Raw genomic sequence first — 22045 nt, forward strand, 5'->3', positions numbered from 1 at the left:
TTTTATAAAACTTGTGAAATTGTACAAATCATAGTTTTGACATCATTTTATAGTTTAGGAAGTTACCATAGACATGGGTGGTGTTTTCTTCTAGTTTCTGAATGTGTTTTGGAGATTATTATTCCTCAGTTTTGTTCAGGTTGTAATTGCTCAGTAGTGTTACTTGTCCTTGCAGGATTTCAAAGTTTTTCTGATTTATTTTCCCTCTGTTTCTACAGTGGCTCACTGCGCCTCCTCTAGACAGATCATCTCGCACTGGAAGAACTGCACTCGGCACGACTGCCCCGTCTGTCTGCCCCTGAAAAACGCCAGTGACAAGAGAAACCAGCAGCGTAAGTCATGCTCCTGTTTAAAATAAACCACTCGCTCTGATGCATTCTCTGTTTGAGTTTAATTTCCAAGCAGGATTTTGAGCATATTTTATGGATAAAGATTATACTTAACAGTACTGTATGGCAACATTGCATAAAAAAAAAGTTGCATCAAAACTATCATGTGATTTAATTGGTACAATTAATGACTGCATCTTCACAGTTAACTGAACATATATTGCTTATATATTTAGTCTCTTATTAGGGCCATTAAGATTTTTACAATTAAATGCATTTGCAAAAAGATAATCACTTATGAAAATCATCCTTTCTGCCCTAATACAAAATTTTGAAAGTATAGAAAAAGCGAAAATTATTTAAATGAACGCAGGTTTGTTCCTCTACTGATTGTGTGTTTGCATCTCATGCTTTGAGATACGGGATCCGTTCAGATGAGTGCTGCCACCTGTAGGTCGTGCGAGCAGCTCGGCTGCGCTCTCAGTGTGAAAGCATGAGACCAGCTGCGGATTCCGGCAGGCAGCGGGACTGTAATCTGACACCGCGGGGGAGGGGCTCCACCCCTGGACACAGATCTCCTGCTCTCTGATTGGACAGCCGATGGCTGACTCGTTTAAATCCCCCTGTAGTGGCAACAGAAGCACGTTCTCTCAGTGTCTCGTGCAGTTCTGCTCTCCGCCGCTACTCAGCTCAATGTTTGCAAAATGGCTTTTCCACAGTCTTGTTTCAGTGGAATCACTGCAAGATTCCACTTATTCCTAATAATAATAATTATTGTAGTGTATGTATTTTGTTTTAAGACAGCCCAGATGACTAAAAATAAATTGATAGACATCACCACACTTCCCCAGTTGATTTATTACATTGCACATTTTTTTTGTATTACAAGTTTTTTTAAATGTTAAGTTTAAATATGCAAATGATGCATTATCTAATATTCATGCACTAATTTTCCATACACCTATAGAACAAAAATCCGAACATTGCATAAAGACAGGTTCAACATTTTCTTCATTTAGTTGACAAATTAGACAAAGCATAGGGCATTTGAATATCTCTTTATGTCAACAGCCAGAAAAGCAAAAACATTTTCACCATTGTTTTAGGAATTATATGTAAATCAGGTAAATGATATATAAAAACTTTCTGAATATATGACTAAAAGTAGATTGATTTAGTTCAACAAACATTTGTTTCTGCTGTTTGCAGCGATGCTGAGCTCTCCTAACACTGGCATGCAGGCTCCGCTGGGCCCCGTGGGCACGAGTCAACCCGCTGCACCCGCCATGAGCAGCGGCACACACATAGACCCCAGCTCTATGCAGAGGGCGTACGCAGCCCTGGGCCTCCCGTACGGGAACCAGCCGGCTCCACAGACACAGGTCCCAGGACAGCAGCCCACACAGACCCAGCAGCAGCAGATGCGCTCCATGTCTGCATTAGGTATCACCTTCAATTTGCAAAGAAAGTTAAAAAGTGTTTTTTGAGGAAGAGCTGAATATTTATTGCAAACAAGTCAATGTTCCATGTTCATTATTAACCTTGAAAGCTGCTGTCATTCTTGCATCTGCTGTCAGTATGCACTCAAATGTCCTGCTGCGCGTATCTGTGTGTAACCCTTGTTTGGTTTCCCATCAACATCTTCAGGCACTAACCAGATGAACATCGGCGGTAACGGTATGACCGATCAGACGAACCTTCACACTGATTCCTCTCTCCCCTCATCCCTCAGCAAGTGAGTCTTTTTCACCTTCACCCCTCACCTTTAACCTCTCACACACACTGCAGAGTGAGAAATGGTCATCTGCAGAATCTAGCAATGTAAGAGAACAAACAATGCAGGGCTCCAGACTAACATTTGAGTCATTTAAAATTTACTTTTATTAACAAAGGTGCAAAATCTACTTTTTATGTACAGAAAATGTACCATTATTTTCCTAGCATATGGAACTGACCAACTTCAGTGATTTTGTGTGTGATTTAGTAGAAAATTGAAGAAAAGTTTGTGACTTCTCTTACTACATACACAAAAGAAAAGTGTATATTTCTGACAAAATCTGATTTCTTGATGATTTTATTTTAAAATAGTGATTAAATATTTTTTTAAATGTAGAGAAAAAGTATTGATGAATGACTAATAAGGCAATAAGTGCTCCTCTGCTGCTGTCTACTGGTTATAATTGTGATTTGATATGTTTTGTAAATTTTACATAAGTGTTTGTTTACCACAAAGTATATTTTGTTCATCCCATTAAAAATAACATTGACTGGATCATCTTAGAGCTGTTGGAAATAAGTTGTGTCCTGAAAGTCCTTTAAAAGTGCTTGAATTTCTCTCTCGAAAGGTTGTACAAACCCTGAAATGAATGACATAATGCATTTGCCTATTTCTACCACAACTGCTTACAGTTAGCGTTACCACTTCTTGTTTCCTGACATATGTCAGTGCTGTTTATAACTGAGATTTCTGTGCAGAATTTAAACGCTTCTCACTGGATCTCGCAGCACTGTTGCCTCTGTGCAGAAACAGTGTCGCAAAATCAACTGTGGCTCCCGAGTACAGCTGTTCTGAGCTCTGACAAGTTTGTTTGCGTCATGGTCTGAGCTGATAAACGGTCGGAGCTGTGCAGCTGAAATGTCGCGCTTTCTTTTCGTTTGCGGTGTGTTGCTTCTCAAATGCAACAGAAATGGCAGTGCTTACGAGTTGGGCTTTGTGGTTGTCGCATCAGTGTGAACGTTCACAAAAATGAGTCGCACCGACAGAAAAAATGATCGTAGACTGGAGCCCTGCAGTGTCATTGTGGAATGTGCAATTCTGTAGCTGTAAGAGGTTGAATGTTGAAATCTGAGATTATAAAAGGGAAAAATCTAAGATTTTTTTTTTTTTGTCAAAGAACTGCTTTGTTCAAAAACTACTAAAATAATTTTTTTTTTTTTAGATTGATTTTCTGCTAAATTAAGTCACACCTGTTAGTTTTTCCTTTTTGACTTGTTGAATGCATGTTTTTGAGAATGAGTTCTACCATGTGACATTTGAAAACTAATGTTGTAATCCTGCCCTCACAGTCAGATGATGTCAGACGGGTCGAACATGGGCATGACGGGGAACCTGCCCACAGCTGCACCGCTGTCAATGCCTGGCATGAAGAAGCCCTGGCACGAGCACGTCACTCAGGACTTGAGGAACCACCTAGTGCACAAGCTGTGAGTTGGAGAAGTTGTCATTTCATAATCACGGTTTGTCAAGGCCAATTCTCTTAACACTGTATTCCATGCAGAGTTCAAGCCATATTCCCGACCCCAGACCCTGCAGCACTGAAGGACAGACGCATGGAGAACTTGGTGGCTTATGCGCGCAAGGTGGAAGGGGACATGTATGAGTCTGCCAACAGCAGGGTAAAGCACCTGAACCTTTCATGCTATGTTTTAACCTTCCTTCAGGACGTGTTTTGTGACTGTAAGAAAGGACTAGGTGGCCAATGTTTTATATCCTGTAATATCTTGTGTTAATATCAGGATGAGTATTACCACTTTCTGGCTGAGAAGATCTATAAGATCCAGAAGGAGCTGGAGGAGAAGAGAAAGTCCAGGCTGTCGAAGCCCCAAATGGGTGCCCAGGGTCCTCAGCAGCCTGGTCTTCCCCAGCCCAACGCTATGGGACCTGGACAAGGCATCCGGCCTCCAAGTTAGTGGGTTTGTTTTTTAATGCTGCGATCTTCTAGATGTTGTGTTTCCCTGGCTGCTCAAAATATGTCTTATTTCCTCAGATGGACCTGTTCCTATGTCCAATGTGCCAAATCAGTTGATGGCCCGGATGCAGGTCCCTCAAGGTATGGTTTTTCATTCTGCATACACTCATACAGTACCGTTCAAAAATGACACCCATCCATTATAAAAGAAGTCCATGTGGCTTCAGGGGGGTAAAGGCCTTGTGAAGAGATGAGTTTGTGTATATTCATATTTACAACTTTATAAACCTTAATCTCCTTTCTCGTTCACGAGAGAGTGGTGTCCAACGTATGACGTAGCGTAAGCTCTGGTGAGAATATGCTAGTCTCGCAAGAAACAAGTTTTGTTTACAGCAAAGGAGAACAAGTGTCCTCTTGGCTTATATCGAAATCCTCTGCCATTTTTTCTATACAAAGTCCTTTGTTAACCCCTCCGGAGTTGTGTGGACCTCTTCTATAATGGATTCTTTACAGCAGGATGGGAATACCATTTCATGTTGACTTGGGTGGATCCAAAGCAGCTGGGAAGGTCATACTGGTAGCACAGAAAATACTCAGAAGCTTCAATCTCCCATTGAACAGCAAAGCTCTTCTCCTTTTTATTTTAACGTGTTTATTCATCATGTTGTTCAGGAATGGGACAGTTCAACCCCGTGACCATGCAGAACGTGCAGATGTCCCAGTCACCGGTGGGAGCTCCTCGGGCTGCGTCCCCTATGACCCACCCTCCTCAGATGGGCATGGGTGCTGTTCCACAGGTGAGCTTCAAAATGCGGTTCCAGTTCTGGAATTTTACTGTAACAGTGTATTTTTGGTTAGATTTAAATGTTTTCTTAGTTTTAAGTTATTTATAGTCAACATTGTTCTTGAGTTGTGTGCCATTTTGGATTTCCCTTAACAAAAACATATTTCACTAATAAGTAAATTGATCAATAGCTTTATCATGTCATGTTGTGCCAAAATTAGTTTTGTGGCTCAAATCTAATTTCCCTCCATTCTTTTGCAGAGGGGTATGTCTCCCTCTCGGATGCAGCAGACACCAGCCATGATGGGAGGCCATCCTAACAACATGGTGGGCCAGCCGCCCAACCAGAACCAGTTCATGAACCAGACGCCATTCCCAACCTCAGCCGGAGGCATGAATGTGAATGTAAACCCGGCCCAGCAATCAGGACAGACTGTCCCACAGGTGAGGAGTAAGACACGTCACAACTTCACCGTGGTTTCATTGTTATTTGGCTGTTTTTCCATAGAGATTAAAAAAAAGTTAGAACTAAACCAACCAGCTATGAGGAAAATCACAACATTGCTTAACTTTTATTTGAAGCAAAAAAAAAGTATTTGAAAATCAACTGAAACACAAGGTACAAGACTTGGTAACTTAATGACTTTAAAGAGGGAGAGAACTGCAATCCCAAAATAAAAATGGAGAAATGTAAAACTATTTATTTAAAGTTGTTTAAAATAAACTTAGAGCAAAAGAAATGTAGAGCATGCAATGAAGTAGGTATGTTGTCAGTGAATTCATGAAGTTACCAAAAAGGCGATTTAGAAAGCTGCCTTAAAACTGTGCATGTATGTAAGTATTAAGAGTAGAGTCTCATTTACGAACATGTCTCTGAAATGCAGTGGTTTTCAAAACTGTCCTGGAGCAGCAGCACTGTCTCCCTCATCTAACACACCTGATTCAGCTCCTCTGCTCATTATAGAGACTTTAAGACCTGAGGTGAGCCAGAAAAGGTAAAGATTTGTGAGAAAATAGGATGCGTGTCAGATCTGAGTCACATTCAGCAGCAGCAGCTCTTAAAGCAGCCAAAAAACCTTAATAACATGCCTGTTAATCAAAAAAACTAAAGAAAAAGAGCAAATAAGCCACTTTTGTAGCTTTAAGGATTCATCTAGATTTAATTTAGAATTTAGTGTTTGATGACTTCCTTCAGTTTCTGTATATCTCCTACTTGTTGAAGGACACAAGTTAATAAGGCATTTATTATGTTGGGTTTATGTGAAGATTGTTTTAAGGAAACAATTTGAAGATTGAATGTGAATTATCAAATTAATCATGGCTAATTTGAGAAAAAATTTCAGTTATTTAATTATTTTTTACAGCACTAATATTTTTTAGTTCAAAATATTCATATTTAGAAACAAAGCGTGGTAAGACAGACTTGATTGTCATTAGCGGTGCTTCATGGGAGGTACGTTCCCATTTTGGTGCTATTTGCCCACACATGCCTCTCTGGTGGAGTTTTCTTTGCAGAATTATGGGTAATGTAGTTTTTCAACAGCTTTTCTGCTGTGACATGTTTGAATAATGGGGGCTGATGGCCTCAGCATAATCATATAGCATTGATTAACAACCTCAGAGCTCTTTTAAGGTTTATGAGTTAACAATCTTTTTTCCCTATGGAGAACACAAATGTTTTTATTTCCGGGACCCGTCTGTTGCACTCTATTGTAGATTGATGTGCTGTGTCTGAGTCAGAATGCCCTCCATCTCTCTGCAGCAGCAGCCGAACGCTAACCTGACCCTGAATTCTGTGGGCCCTCTGGGCTCCCAATCCTCCCTGTGCTCCACCCCTCCTCCGCCCTCCGCCTCTACCCCAGCAGCTGCCACTAGCCTACAGCCACTCCAGACCCAGCCTTCCACGCCGGCCTCGGCCGGGGGCCACGTCACACCCACCCACATCCCCAGTGGCTTGCCTCGCCCTCCCTCAGTCCTGGGCTCCTCTCCTGCCCCCTCCCAGCCGCTCACGCCCCTGCAGTCCCAGCCCGAGCCCTCCCTGCAGATGCAGCAGCCCACCTCTGTGCAAGCGCAGCAGCCCAGCACTCCGGTGAGGATCGCCTGAAAAACACAGCCTTGTTTGCAGTTGTATGCCATGACACCCTTAAACTCATGTTCTTCCTCGTTTGTCTGTTTGTTAGCTCTCTCAGATGGCCGCTAGCGTTGATAATAGAGTCCCCACACCTGCATCTGTGAAAGAGGCCCACTCCCAGCATACTTTGCCACCTGACTACCCTGCTGCCGAACTCAAAACCGAGCATCAAGAAGACGAGCAGGACTATGAGTCTGGGAAAAAGCAGCCCGATCTCAAGATGGAGGTGTGACATTGTTGAAACCAAACTTATAATTGGCTGGTTCAGCAATTCTTGACTTTATTTGGTTGTGTTTTCTGAGAGTTTTACGCTATCGCTCAAAAGTAAGAAATTTAGTGCTGGTAAGAAATTAATATTTTTGTTCAGCAATGGTGCCTTAAATCTATCAAAAGTTACAGTAAAAGCATTTATAATGTAAAAAATATATATTTCAAATAAATGCTGTTATTTTTAGTTTATATTCATCAAAGAATCCTGAAAAACAATTATGGTTTCTTCAAAAATATAAAGCAGCACAACTTTTTTGACATTGATAAAAAATAAATAACTATTGGGCTGCAAATCAGCATATTATACTTTAGATTTCTGAAGGATCATGTGACATAGACTGTAGTAATGCTGCTGAAAATTCAGCTTTGATCACAGGAATAAATTACATTTAATAAAATGTAAAATAGAAAACAATTATTTTACATAATATAATATTTCATATTACTTTTTTATATTGTATTTCTGAGCAAATGCTGTCTTGAGCAGAAGAGACTTTCAAAAACAAAATCTTACTGAAACCAAACTTTTGAACGATACTGTATTTCATAGAAATAGAGATTTCATTCTCATTCATTTTCATTGATTTGTAGATATTCACTTTCTCTGTGTTATATTGACATTTAAATAACTGAATTGATCTGAAACTGTTCAACTGATTTTGCCTCCAGTTTTATTTCAGTTAATGCTAGTTTTAAAGCTCTTCTCTTGTTTCACAAGATTTAATACTCAACTTATGACACAGTCTCTAGTAAACATCTAAACGTAATTCATTTTCTTCATTAGGATGAAGATGTCAAACCTCCTGAAGTTAAAGAGCAGCCAGAGTCTGTAGAAGCTAAGCAGGAACAGATGGAGACGGAGGAGAAGAAACCAGAGATAAAGACCGAGCCAAAAGAGGAGGAATTGTCCAGCACCAACAGCACTACACCATCCAGTCAATCCGCCCAGTCTCGCAGGAAAAGTACAGACCATTTTCTGAAAACATTGAAACCATATTCAATAATTTCTGCAATTTGATTAGTCGCATAACATGATGATTTTTTACAGTTTTCAAGCCAGAGGAGCTCAGGCAGGCGCTGATGCCTACATTAGAAGCTCTGTATCGTCAAGACCCAGAGTCCTTGCCCTTCCGCCAGCCGGTGGATCCCACTCTACTGGGCATCCCGGTAAACCCCATACACCTATTTACTGGGCTGATATTTTATGGGTATCTCTTCAAATGTTCTAAATATATTAGAAAACAAACTTGTATTTTGAAAAAAAAAAAAATTGCTGTTGATTTGGCCTAGTAAACCTAACGATGTTGATAGTTGTTCCAATTCCGATACTAGTATCGGAAATATCTCCGATACGACAACCAATTCTGGCATCGGCGAGTACATGAACCCATATAACGATCCGATACCATTTTCTTAAACAAGACCTAGTTATGACCGCTAGCTTTGCCTAACCTCTGCACGTTTCTTCTTCGCTGCTCAGAATGCATTGCAAACACAGAAAGTTGTGCTGTGTTGCAACAAGCAACCCCCGTTTGGATCAGCGAAGAAGAAATGAAAACGCGTTAGCAGCACTGATCTATATATGACTGGATCGCTCATCGCGTTCTAAACTGCTAACAGATAGTGAAGCCGCTTCTATATTATAGATCAGTGGTTAGCAGTATGTCTCTTTAGTACTGGTAGTTACCGACTCCCGAGTATATTCGGTACCCGCAGCTGCGTTCAGTCGCTTCTGTGTTAGTCTAAGCGCAGGGCTCCAGGCAGTAGCTGAATATTTGTTAGTGTCTGTGAATATTATACTGCAAAATACTATTTATATATTACTCCTGCAAATTCTACATCTCTGTGGGTGACGGGCGCAGATGCGCGGGAGCTCGCTGTTTTGTAGTCTCTGCCGTGTGTCACTATATGAGGACACGAACGCATAAACCGTCACTTCATGAGAATTTACCGTTTCATTTGAGAAAACTTTCATATCAAAAACACAGACACTCAAAGATCTTCATGGCGAGTAAATTGACAATATATTAAGCTACTGTTGTAGCCTACAGTAGATTTAGCTATGTCTCTATGTAGTAATAATAATACGTCTCTATTAATGATAATAATTATGCCCAGACGGTTGCTTGTTTTTAACTTTTGTTGTAAAGAGATTATCTGATTAATATATCCTATATATCTAGACTTATTTGTTGCAGATTTTTATACAGTTATATTGTAAAACTAAAATACCTTTTTTAGTTTGCGTTGTTAGATTTTTGGCTGCATTTGAAGTTCTTTTTCGCATAAGACAGTAAATAATACTGTCAAATTTATGTCAGATAATAAAAATACTGTAATGAATACAGTAGTTCACCATGTATTTGTTCATGTTTTATTAAGGGATCAGTCTGAAGCACACCATAAAATAATTTTAGCAATTTACACAGGGCTAGTAGTTTATACAGCTGTATATACAGATACACACCCAGGTATCGGATCAGTTCTCTGTATCGGCCGATATGCTGAGCCCAGATATCGGAATCGGTATCGGGAAGAGAAAAAGGGTATCAGAACATCTCTAGATGTTGAGCTAAAATATATCATTATAAACTTTCCATACAGTCAGCAAATACAGGTGCTGGTCATATAATTAGAGTATCATCAAAAAGTTGATTTATTTCACTAATTCCATTCAAAAAGTTTAACTTGTATATTATATTCATTCATTAAACACAGACTAATATATTTCAAATGTTAATTTCTTTTAATTTTGATGATTATAACTGACAACTGAGGAAAATCTCTAATTCAGTATCTCAGAAAATTAGAATATAATTTAAGACCAATACAAAGAAAGGATTTTTAGAAAAGGGATTAGGATTTTCTAAAATTAGGATTTTCTTGGCCAACTGAAAAGTATGAACATGAACAGTATGAGCACGTACAGCACTCAGTACTTAGTTGGGGCTCCTTTTGCCTGAATTACTGCAGCAGTGCAGCGTGGCATGGAGTCGATCAGTCTGTTGCACTGCTCAGGTGTTATGAGATCCCAGGTTGCTCTGATAGTGGCCTTCAGCTCTTCTGCATTCTTGGTTCTGGCATATATTATCTTCCTCTTCACAATACCCCTTAGATTTTCTGTGGTGTTAAGGTCAGGTAAGTTTGCTGGCCAATTGAGAACAGGGATACCATGGTCCTTAAACCAGGTATTGGTAGCTTTGGCACTGTGTGCAGGTGAAGCATGAAGTACTCTAAAACTTCCTGTACGGCTGCGTTGACCTTGGACCTCAGAAAACACAGTGGACCAACACCAGCAGATGACATGGCAGCCCAAACCATCACCGACTGTGGAAACTTTACACTGGACCTCAGGCAACATGGATTGTGTGCCTCTCCTCTCTTCCCCCAGACTCTGGCACCCTGATTTTCAAAGGAAATGCAAAATTTACTTACATCAGAGAACATAACTTTGGACCAAACTTTGGACCATTAAGCAGCAGTCCAGTCCTTTTTGTCTTTAGCCCAGGCGAGACGCTTCTGATGCTGTCTGTTGTTCAACAGTGGCTTGACACAAGGAATGCGACAGCTGAAACCCATGTCTTACATACGTCTGTCCGTAGTGGTTCGTGAAGCACTGACTCCAGCTGCAGTCCACTCTTTGTGAATCTCCCCCACATTTTTTAATGGGTTTTGTTTCACAATCCTCTCCAGAGTGTGGTTATCCCTATTGCTTGTACACATCTTTTCCTTCCCTTCTCCTCTCTATTAATGTGCTTGGACACAGATCTCTGTGAACAGCCAGCCTACTTTGCAATGAACTTTTGTGTCTTGCCCTCCTTGTGCAAGGTGTCAATGGTCGTCTTTCGGACAACGGTCAAGTCAGCAGTCTTCCCCATGATTGTGTAGCCTACATAACTAGACTGAGAGACCATTTAAAGGCTTCGCAGGTGTTTTGAGTTAATTGATTAGAGGTTGGCACCAGGTGTCTTCAATATTGAACCTTTTCACAATATTCTAACTTTCCTTAGTTGCCAGTTATAATCATCAAAATTAAAAGAAATAAACATTTGAAATATATCAGTCTGTGTGTACTGAATGAATATAATATAGAAGTTTCACTTTTTGAATAGAATTAATAAAATCATCTTTTTGATGATATTCTAATTATGTGACCGGCACCTGTATGTTGCAGGGCAGTGTTATCACCATGTATTTGAATTTTCTTTTCTTTTTTTCAGGACTACTTTGACATTGTAAAGAACCCAATCGACCTTTCCACTATCAAGAGGAAGCTAGACACGGGACAGTACCAGGAGCCCTGGCAGTATGTCGACGACATCTGGCTGATGTTCAACAATGCCTGGCTCTACAACCGCAAAACATCTCGAGTGTACAAGTACTGCTCGAAGCTGTCCGAGGTGTTCGAGCAGGAAATTGACCCTGTCATGCAAAGTCTGGGATACTGCTGTGGGCGCAAGGTGAGAACTGGAGCTTCTTTCTCCAGGAAAAGAGTGGTTAGCTTAAGTGAATGCTTCAAATTAGCTCAAACTCCATTAACCTGAAACTGAGAGCATCTCTGAAGTGCAACTCAATGTTGTTATTATTAACTACAATATAAACAGTTAAAAAAGTTTTTGGTTCCAGCCAAAATCTTTTTTTTGGTGTGCCAAAACCAACGCTTAATCAATATATTTTAGTCAGTGCTGTTTCAGTGCATGGATCCAATTGGGTAACACTTTAGAATAAGGTTCCATTAGTTAATGTTAGTTAACTACTTTCGTTAACATGAACTAAGCAAGAACAATCCTTCTACAGCATTTATAAGTCTTAGTTCATGTTAATTTCAACATTTACTAATGCATTATTTAAATCAAAAGTTGTGCTTGTTAACATTAGTTAATGCACTGTGAATTACCATGAACTAACAATGAATAACTGTATTTTCATTAACTAACATTAACGAAGATGAATAAATACAGTAATAAATGTATTATTCATTGTTTGTTCATGTTAATTAATACATTAACTAACATTAATGGAACCTTATTCTGAAGTGTTACCTACAATTGTAAAGCATTTATACCTCGCCTTCCATCCTAAAATCGCAATAAGAATTTTTTTTTTTTTTTTTACATTTGATTTAAAACAAAGTCTGAGCTTTTAAACTGTCAGTTTTATAACTATTATCAAACGATAATTTTGAAAGCTTTAGTAAATCTGTAATTTCAGTCGGGTTTCATTTGACAGCCACAGTTTATATAAATTTTTTTCAACAAGTTGGATTGAAAACTTAATTCTGTTTGTTAAAAAGCCTGGAACTTGAATTGCTTTTTCTCTGTCTCCACAGTACGAGTTTTCACCTCAGACGCTTTGCTGCTATGGCAAACAGCTCTGTACGATCTCCAGAGACGGCACATATTACAGCTACCAAAACAGGTAACCCTTGACATGATCAGTGGTGTGAGAAATGAGAAGGCCATTAATGACTTTCCGAGTGGGACTGTGATGCACTGAGATCAGGATTGTGATTTTTACCACTCAGTTAACTAAAAGTTGTTTGCACCTAATAAACAGTCATAAAAACAAGCTCAAAGGTTAAGCGTCTTGCTTAAGGTTAAATTGGTGATACTTTGTGGGTCAAGCCTCGATCTCCAACCCACCAGCCCACTAGTGTTTGTGTAAATCCTGAAAACTGTTCTTTAGGGCTGCACATTTAATCAGAATAAAACCAAAATATGACTTCACAATTTTTACAGAACTGCAACCCTGTAAATCACAGTTTTTATCTTAAAAAATCACCCCAAAAATATTATAGCTTTAATTGTCATGGTATTAATGGTCTGGTGCATCACTTTTCTATAACTGACATTAGTGAATGTTTTAGGGCTGTGCAAATCTCATCAGTAAAGACACTTCTGTAATTAGAAGTATATCTCCAGCACGTGCGTTCAGATCAGGGTTGGCAGGTTTTCACAACAAATCTTGCCCAGTTGCTTCTCAAAACTAGTCCAAAACTAGCCCAGTTGCGTTTCCGGGAGGTTCCCTGGTAAAAAAAATTGCTTCCCGTGATTAAAATATGTGTTTTTTTTTATCAGGTTTGCCTTTGTAAAATTCGCATTTTAGGGGCTAAATATCACGTTATTTGTATTGGGGTCGCTTAGACATGCGGAAATGAAAAACAACCACAGACTTGGCAACAGAGCCGAAATTCACTGATTCACTGACAATCTATTCAAAATCGATGTTAAAATCGCAAGCGATTCTTTGTCAATTTTGAAAGCGATTTTGTGTTAGTTGTCAGTAGATTTCGGCTCTGTGTAGTAACTGCTGCTCCACCTGAACCAGTGTTGCCAAGTCTGCGATTTGTTTTTCATGTCCGCTGTTTGAAGCAATCCCAATACCAATAACTTGATATTTATCCCCTAAAATGCGAATTTTACCAGGGCAACCCTTCCAAAAAATTTATATTTTAACCCCGGGGAGGAATTTTTATTGCGACTAGCAACTGGGCTAGTTTTGGACTCGTTTTAAGAAGCAACTGGGCAGGATTTGTTGTGAAAACCTAGCAACCCTGATCTGAACGCACGTGCTGGAGATATACTTCTAATTACAGGAGCATCTTTACTGATGAGATGCGCATGAAAATCGCATTCGATTTTTTGCACAGCCCTAGCATGTTTCTCATCTCCATCTCATTGTCTTCATTTCTGTTTCATGTTTTTAAATTGTTCTTAAAGTCAACCAGAAAAGGCATGTAGTTACTTTCTAGTGCATGAAAAGACCATTTTGTAGTCATCCGTCATTTTTTGATTTCACGTTCATTTGTGAGTTTGAATGCTAACCTGTGCTCTGCCTTGGCCTGTTTGCTGTGTGTCGATCTCTGCCCGACCCTGTGTTCTTCGCTCTTGTGCTGCTCTCCGTGTGCCGGTTTGCCTGTGCTCTTGTGCTGCTCTCCATGTGCCGGTTTGCCTGTGCTCTTGTGTGCTGGCCCCAGTTCACCCAAATATGGCCTTGTTGCCGACAGGTATCACTTCTGTGAGAAGTGCTTCAACGAGATTCAGGGCGACAGTGTCACCCTGGGAGACGACCCAGCCCAGCCGCAGACGTACGTATCTGCCGCCCAGAAGGCTTTGAGGTTTTACTTCTGTTAAATTACACAGTTTATCTTTCACTTGTGCACGTATGAAGGTGCGGTGTAGAATTGATCTTGTATATCTCTCTGCAGTATGATATCAAAGGAGCAGTTTGAAAAGAAGAAAAATGACATGTTGGACCCTGAGCCGTAAGACCATTTTAATTTATTTAAATAATTTTCTCCAGTGGGGTTTAGATTATATACAGAATCTTTATAGTATGTATATTAATGCATATATATATATATATATATATATATATATATATATATATATATATATATATATATATATATATATATATGTATATGAGAGTTAACATGCTTGTTGAAGTTGTGTTTTTAACACCTTTTGTCTAACAGCTTTGTCGAATGTAAAGACTGTGGTCGGAAGATGCATCAAATCTGTGTACTGCATTATGACGTCATCTGGCCATCAGGGTAGGCATCTTGTCCCGCTATTCGCCTGATGTTTAGCAGGTCATGACATGATCCTACAACTGCTTTGTCTCTTCTTCCTTTAACAGTTTCATCTGTGACAACTGCCTGAAGAAGTCAGGGAAAACGAGAAAGGAAAACAAGTTTTCTGCTAAAAGTGAGTGCTTTTGACACATCTTGATTGTCTCTGTCTATTGCAGAGGGAAGTTAGTAACCCTCTGTGTTTTTCTGATCAGGGTTGCAGAGCACAAGACTGGGTTCATACATAGAGGACCGAGTGAATAAGTACTTGAAGAGGCAGAATCACCCTGAGGCCGGAGAGGTGTTTGTGCGGGTGGTGGCCAGCTCTGATAAGACCGTGGAGATCAAACCTGGGATGAAATCCAGGTAATTTAATGTATTCAGAAGTAAACTGGTTCAGTTTTGATTTCATGTTGACAAAGTCTGGCATGTACCTGAATTGACAGGAGCTGATGTTGCATCACGTCATTTCTCTGCAGGTTTGTTGACTCAGGAGAGATGTCAGAAAGCTTTCCCTACAGAACCAAAGCACTTTTTGCATTTGAGGAGATTGATGGAGTCGATGTGTGTTTCTTCGGCATGCACGTTCAGGAATACGGATCTGAGTGTCCCTTTCCTAACACCAGGTATCATGCAAATACTGATCAATGGGGAAAAAGTATTATGTATATATACTTTTTTACTAGTGGGTACAGGACACTACAGTTAATTTATGTAAGTGAGGATTGCGAAATAAACTGAGAAATTATACCCCAAAATTCTTTAAACCGTGGACAGTCATTAAGTCTAAGGGTTGCCCGACTACGTATTGATTAGTTGATTGTTGATTGTAATCAATTACATTCCTTTCTATCAGCTATCTAACTTTATCAAGATGAATTTGTTCTGACACAGTTTAACTATGAGTTTTTGTCATATTTTATTACCATATCGTAAAGTATAGAGAATAAACTGTGATAATGTAAAATGTTGAAGGTGTCTGAAGATTTTGGTTTGACTCTATTTAATAAAGTCAACCAGCTAACATTATACATACCCTTTTGGTTTCTGTACCCAATATAAAAAAATAAATACAATGCTATAAAAAAAGCTGTATCAGCATTCTGTATCGGCAAGTACCAGAAATAAAAGTATCGTATCGGGTGAGAACTGGAAAAGTGGTATCGGTGCATCCCTAGAAAAAGGGATATTGTCTTGAACAGATTGAACTGACTGGTTGTCTTATTTGACTTCTCTTTCCAGACGGGTATACATATCATATCTTGACAGTATTCACTTCTTCAAGCCTCGGATGCTAAGAACCGCAGTTTACCATGAAATCCTCATCGGTTATTTGGAGTATGTTAAGAAACTTGGGTATGTACCACCTTGAATTTTAAAATTGTTTCTTAAAGATTGTGTGTAATCGTTTTTAGTGTTAAAATACTTGCTTTCTCAAATCTCAGCTTAAAATGACGAGTACACAATAAATAAACCATTCATAAGCTGTTTGTCCAACAAAAAATAAACCGGGGTACTTGTTTAAAAGTCTTTATTTTTCACTTCACCTTTAACACTGTTGAAAAACTTGCTTTTGTGAACTGTATTGGTAGGGTTATGCACTAATGGGTTTAATTTTCCCACCTACAGGTATGTGACTGGCCATATTTGGGCCTGCCCACCTAGTGAAGGAGATGACTACATCTTCCACTGTCACCCCTCTGATCAGAAGATTCCCAAGCCTAAAAGACTGCAGGAGTGGTACCGCAAAATGCTGGACAAAGCCTTTGCAGAAAGAATACTCCATGACTATAAAGTATGCCAATACTGAATTTGTTTTTTGTTGATACGCGGTCTGTTAATTTTCTTTCACGACAGGTTAATGTCACACTTACACAGATATGACTCACTTGTGCTATGCAGGACATATTTAAGCAGGCCACAGAGGACCGGCTTACAAGTGCCAATGAGCTGCCCTATTTCGAGGGTGATTTCTGGCCTAATGTTCTAGAGGAAAGCATCAAGGAGCTGGAGCAAGAGGAGGAGGAAAGGAAGAAGGAGGAGAATACAGCCACCGTTGAGACAACAGAGGTTAGTCAGAGAGTCAAATGGTGTGAATGAGTGTTTAGTGTAGTCTGTAGCCATTTTTTAAAATAGTGTTTTCTTCCACAGGGAACCCAAGTTGACAGCAAGAATGCCAAAAAGAAGAACAATAAAAAGACCAATAAAAATAAGAGCAGCATGAGCCGCGCAAACAAAAAGAAGCCTGGGATGCCGAATGTAGCTAATGACCTATCCCAGAAGCTGTATGCAACAATGGAGAAGCACAAAGAGGTTGGACCTGACAATTTTGCTTAATTGAATATCATTTATTTCGCTTGGTTTGCCAAGTACTTACCAGAACCCCTCTTGCTTCCTAAAATCCAGGTCTTCTTCGTGATCCACCTGCATGCTGGTCCAATGATCAACACCCTGCCTCCGATCATGGATCCTGACCCGCTGCTGACCTGCGATCTGATGGACGGCCGTGATGCCTTCCTGACACTGGCCAGGGACAAGCACTGGGAGTTCAGTTCCCTACGCCGCTGCAAATGGAGCTCTATGTGCATGCTGGTGGAGCTACACAATCAGGGCCATGACCGATTTGTGTACACTTGCAACGTTTGCAAGCACCACGTAGAGACACGCTGGCATTGCACCGTTTGCGAGGTCAGTCTTCTCTTTGTGGCTTTGACAGAGCTGTTTAGTCTGTTGCCATTGTTTGCAATCCAACAGATGTTTTGTAAAAGCCGACACTGTACGATTTTTTCGCCAATTTAGTAAGATAATAGGTTTAAACTAGAATGTTGCAGGTTCAAACCTCTCAAGGAGCGAACTTTGCTTGACAACTGTGTCTCCAACTGTAAATATAACACCAATCTCCAGTTGTGCAGCAGTTAATTAACATTCTGTGCTATGAATGTCCAGAAGATTATATCAATTATTCTTCTGATTTCTTTCAGGACTTTGATCTATGCATTAACTGCTACAACTCCAAGGGCCATGAGCACCAAATGGTGAAGTGGGGTTTGGGCCTGGACGACGACAGCAACAACCAGGGCGGTGAAGCCAACAAGAGCCCACAGGAGAGTCGACGCCTCAGCATCCAACGCTGCATCCAGTCGCTGGTGCATGCCTGCCAGTGCCGCAATGCCAACTGTTCTCTGCCATCTTGTCAGAAGATGAAGCGTGTAGTGCAGCATACCAAGGGCTGCAAGCGCAAGACCAACGGAGGCTGCCCCGTTTGCAAGCAACTCATTGCGTTGTGCTGCTACCATGCCAAGCACTGCCAGGAGAACAAGTGCCCTGTGCCCTTCTGTCTCAATATCAAGCACAAGTTGCGGCAGCAGCAGATTCAGCAGCGGCTGCAGCAGGCACAAATGATGCGCCGGCGAATGGCACTCATGCAGGGCAGAGGAATGCCTTCCAGTCTGCCCTCCCCAACTACCTCAGGAGGTCCAGGGACGCCCAACTCTCAGCAGCTACAGCAGCCTAACACGCCTCAGACCTCGCAGCCATTAGCCAACCAGCCCCAGCAGACGCATCCGAATGTGGCTGGAATGGTGCAGACCTTCCCCAACCAACCACCTACACCAGGACCGCAGGGTAAGCCAGGCCCGCAGTCCTCACCTCTGCCCCAGCAGCAGTCACCCCTGCCCATGCCGCCTCAACAACAGCCCCAGCCCTCTCCGCAGCAACAGCAGGCTTTGAAGGTTGCGAAACAAATAGAGATGATGACCAAAGTTCAGCAGCAGCAGCAGCAACAACAACAGCAGCAGCAGCAAGACTACAGGATGAATATGAACGTGAATGGCATGCCGATGAACCAACCTCGTATGATGACCCCCATGCAAATGATGGCACCTCGTGGTCCTCAGATGGTTCAGAACATGCAGCCTGGCCAGTGGCCAGCTGGGATGCAAGGGTCCATGCAGAATCCGCAGGCGCCTCCGCCACAGCAAGTGCCACCGCAGCAGATGGCCATGGCCCCGCAGCAGTCTCAGGTAGCGCAGACACCGCAACAGGCGCAAATGATGCAGCGCGCCATGATGCAGCAACAGCAGCAGCCACGACAGATGCAGTCCGTCATGCCGCCCCAACAGGCGCAGCCACAAGCCCCGCAGCAACAAGGCATGCAGCAAAGAGGGTTGACCAGCAGCATTGCTCCAGGAGCACTGCAGGATCTGCTGCGCACATTAAAATCACCAAGTTCCCCTCAGCAGCAACAGCAGGTCCTCAATATCCTCAAGTCGAACCCGCATCTCATGGCCGCGTTTATCAAACAGCGGACGGCGAAATACCAAGCCAGCCAACCGCAGCAGCAGAACCCGCAGGCCATGCTCGCAGGTCAGCCAGGGATGCAGAACATGGCTGCGATGCAAACAGGCCCCGTTCAGAGACCCGTCATGCCACCTCAGCAGCCTCAGCCAGCCGCCACCCAAGCCATGGGCGCCCTCGGATCCCAGGGACAAATGATGAACCCTGCGCACAATGGAAACCAGCAGCTTTTCCGCAGGCAACTAATGCGCATGCAGCAGCAACAACAGGGAGCGATGCCTCCAGGACAAGGAAGATTCCCGCAACCTCAAGGCCCGGCCAGTTACTCGCAAATCCGCATGCAGCAGCAGATGTCCATGCAAGGAGGCACTGGGCCAATGGGTCAGATGCCTCCCATGGCTCAGATGGGCCAGACTGGGATGAGCATGGACGCCCAGCAAAACATGCTGCAACAGCGCATGATGCAGCAGCAGCAGCAACAACAGCAGCAGCAGCAGATGCTGAAGCAGCAAATGGGATCACCGGCACAGGCTGCTTCCATGAGTCCCCAGCCCCACATGCTTGCAGGACAGCCGCAGGGAGCTCACCTGTCCGGACAGGCCATGGCCAACGTGCTGGGCAACCAAGTGAGGTCGCCTGCACCTGTGCAATCGCCCCGTCCCCCGTCCCAACAGCCGCCACATTCCAGCCCGTCCCCGCGCATGCAGCCCCTGCCGTCGCCTCAGCACGCCGCCCTGCACTCTGGCGTGTCCCACCCCAGCCTGGCGGGACCCATGTCCGGCCCCATGGACCAGGCTCACCTGTGCACACCCGAACAGAATGCAATGCTTCCGCAGCTGAACACGCCAAACCGTGGAGGGCTGACCAACGACTTGAGTATGGTTGGGGACACCACGGGAGACACGTTAGAGAAGTTTGTCGAGGGATTGTAGCATTAAGAGACGTTCTTTTTGAAAAGAGAGGTGTGTTTTCTACACAAAAAAAGTACAATTTGAGAAGACGACTAAATGAACTAATAGGTTTACACAACCAATGGACTGCTTTTTCTTCCTTGTTGGAGGGATTGAAATGACTGTGTAAAGAGCGGAATCACAAAGGGTTTTTTTTCTGGGAGGGTTGTCAGACCGGCCGAATTGCAGTCCTGGTCTACGAGTTACATTTTTAATTGTTTTGTTTTCGTTGGTTTTTTTCGGGGAAGGGGGTATTTTGAGCTTATGGACTTTTTAAATGGAATTTCTCAAGGCAAAATATTTGATTTTATTATTGAAGACTTTCGTTTTGTATGTTTGCAAACTGAATTGCGTTTTTGTTATTTTTTTTTGTGTTTTGTGAGTGTGTGCGTGTTTAGGGGACTGTAAGATACTCGGTGTGGAATTAGGATCAGGATCAATCCTTATTCCTGTCTGCTAAGTATTCACATTTACCAGGTTTGGTAAAGGACACGCCGCCTTTTTCTCTCTAAACTGTGGAGTTTGTACAGAGGACCTGTATTCATTTGTACAGAAAGGAGCTTGGATACTGCGCACACGCATACACACACACACACAAACGTGAGCAAATTGTGAAAGTTGCTCTTATTTTTCAAGGTGCCCAAATGCATTAATTTATTGGCCTGGATTCAGTAGTTGTCTCTTGTAGGAAGATGTTCCTGTTTTCTCGTTTGATCTCTGAAACATCAATGATGTCCCCTCCACCTCGCGTATGAGGCCGGAGCTTCGTCTGACTGCTGATTTGTTCAAAGAGTTCTTCAATCAACCTCTTTTGTTTTTCTTCTCATGAAACTTGAATTGAAGGTGAACGATTCTTAAATGTAAATCATGCAGCTTGATGACATACTGTAAATAAAAGGAAAAAAGATTGAGATCGCTGTATAAACTGGTTAAGAACTTGTTTCGTACTTATATACCATATTGTTAAATAAACTGTGTGCAACAGATGTGATGCTTCTGGTGAGTTCGATTTGCATGTTCGCAAAATTCTGATCTTAGCAAAGTTTTAAATGAACACCTGACTGACTGTTTTTTACATAAAGCCAGTGTAGTTTTAATGTACCAGAACATTACATTAGAAATGCAATGATCAGATTTACTGTTTAATTGCAACTGAAAATGTGTAGCTAGTTCAACGAATTGGCCGTTTTACATATCTTCAGCGTCAGATTGCAGTGTGTGCTCTGCACTGGCTTCACTGCACCTCCTGGAGCCCGAGAGATGCAACTGCAGTTTAGAGCCCTTGTACTGCAATTCACAATTTCTATGCGCATTCCGACATTTGATTAGCATTGTGAAATATGCCGTTATAAATTTTTTGTGAAAATAATGTTGTTACATTCTAAATTTGGCCTCTTTATAGTTTGTTCTTTGCAATAAGTGTAATAGGATGACCGCAATCTTCCCTTCTAGAGAAGCCCTAGAACTCTTGCACACTGACGCTGTCTGAAGAGTGATGATAGAAAATCACAGAAACTGAGGTATGTGTCTTCACTTACTTAGAAATGCTTTGTCTTGCAGATACTACATTTATGCGAGATGTCAAAAACTTTGCCCCTCTCTGGCAATTATTACTAATCATTTACTAAAATGATTCATTTACTGTTGTTTTACATGAAAGTCCATGTCTGTCTCACAAGGGGAAAATCGAATTTAAGTTTTATGTTCAGGGTTCAGTTGGAACTGACATGAATATAACTTTTTGTCAATTTAGAATTGTCATGGTTATGACGGTTTAAATTGAAGTTAAACTGAAGTTTAAATTGACGCATAAAATTTTTAGTTACAGGTGCTGGTCATATAATTTGAATATCATCAAAAAGTTGATTTCACTAATTCCATTCAGAAAGTGAAACTTGTATATTATATTCATTACGCACAGACTGATATATTTCAAATGATTATTTCTTTTAATTTTGATAATTATAACTGACAACTAAGGAAAATTCCAAATTTTCCTTTCCCAAGGAAAGTCCTTAAGACC

General features: G+C 41.5%; 1 protein-coding gene across 1 annotated transcript; it reads left to right on the top strand.

Annotated features, from left to right (window-relative positions):
• Positions 1 to 218: 218 nt before the first annotated feature.
• Positions 219 to 21008, top strand: LOC113096148 (CREB-binding protein-like; the record flags this gene model as incomplete). Its single annotated transcript, XM_026261598.1, has 27 exons — positions 219 to 332; positions 1539 to 1772; positions 1977 to 2064; positions 3396 to 3533; positions 3608 to 3725; positions 3846 to 4014; positions 4097 to 4159; positions 4691 to 4815; positions 5064 to 5246; positions 6565 to 6891; positions 6983 to 7159; positions 7988 to 8165; positions 8252 to 8370; positions 11424 to 11663; positions 12533 to 12621; positions 14180 to 14290; positions 14411 to 14467; positions 14681 to 14758; positions 14845 to 14912; positions 14992 to 15142; positions 15256 to 15402; positions 16019 to 16132; positions 16406 to 16571; positions 16679 to 16846; positions 16928 to 17089; positions 17183 to 17464; positions 17758 to 21008. Coding segments are annotated over 27 exons (6113 nt in total), but the record flags the coding sequence as incomplete, so codon positions are not given.
• Between the last annotated feature and the right edge of the window lie 1037 nt (positions 21009 to 22045).

This window comes from Carassius auratus, unplaced genomic scaffold, assembly GCF_003368295.1.
Source record: "Carassius auratus strain Wakin unplaced genomic scaffold, ASM336829v1 scaf_tig00215883, whole genome shotgun sequence".
NCBI classification, from domain to species: domain Eukaryota; kingdom Metazoa; phylum Chordata; class Actinopteri; order Cypriniformes; family Cyprinidae; genus Carassius; species Carassius auratus.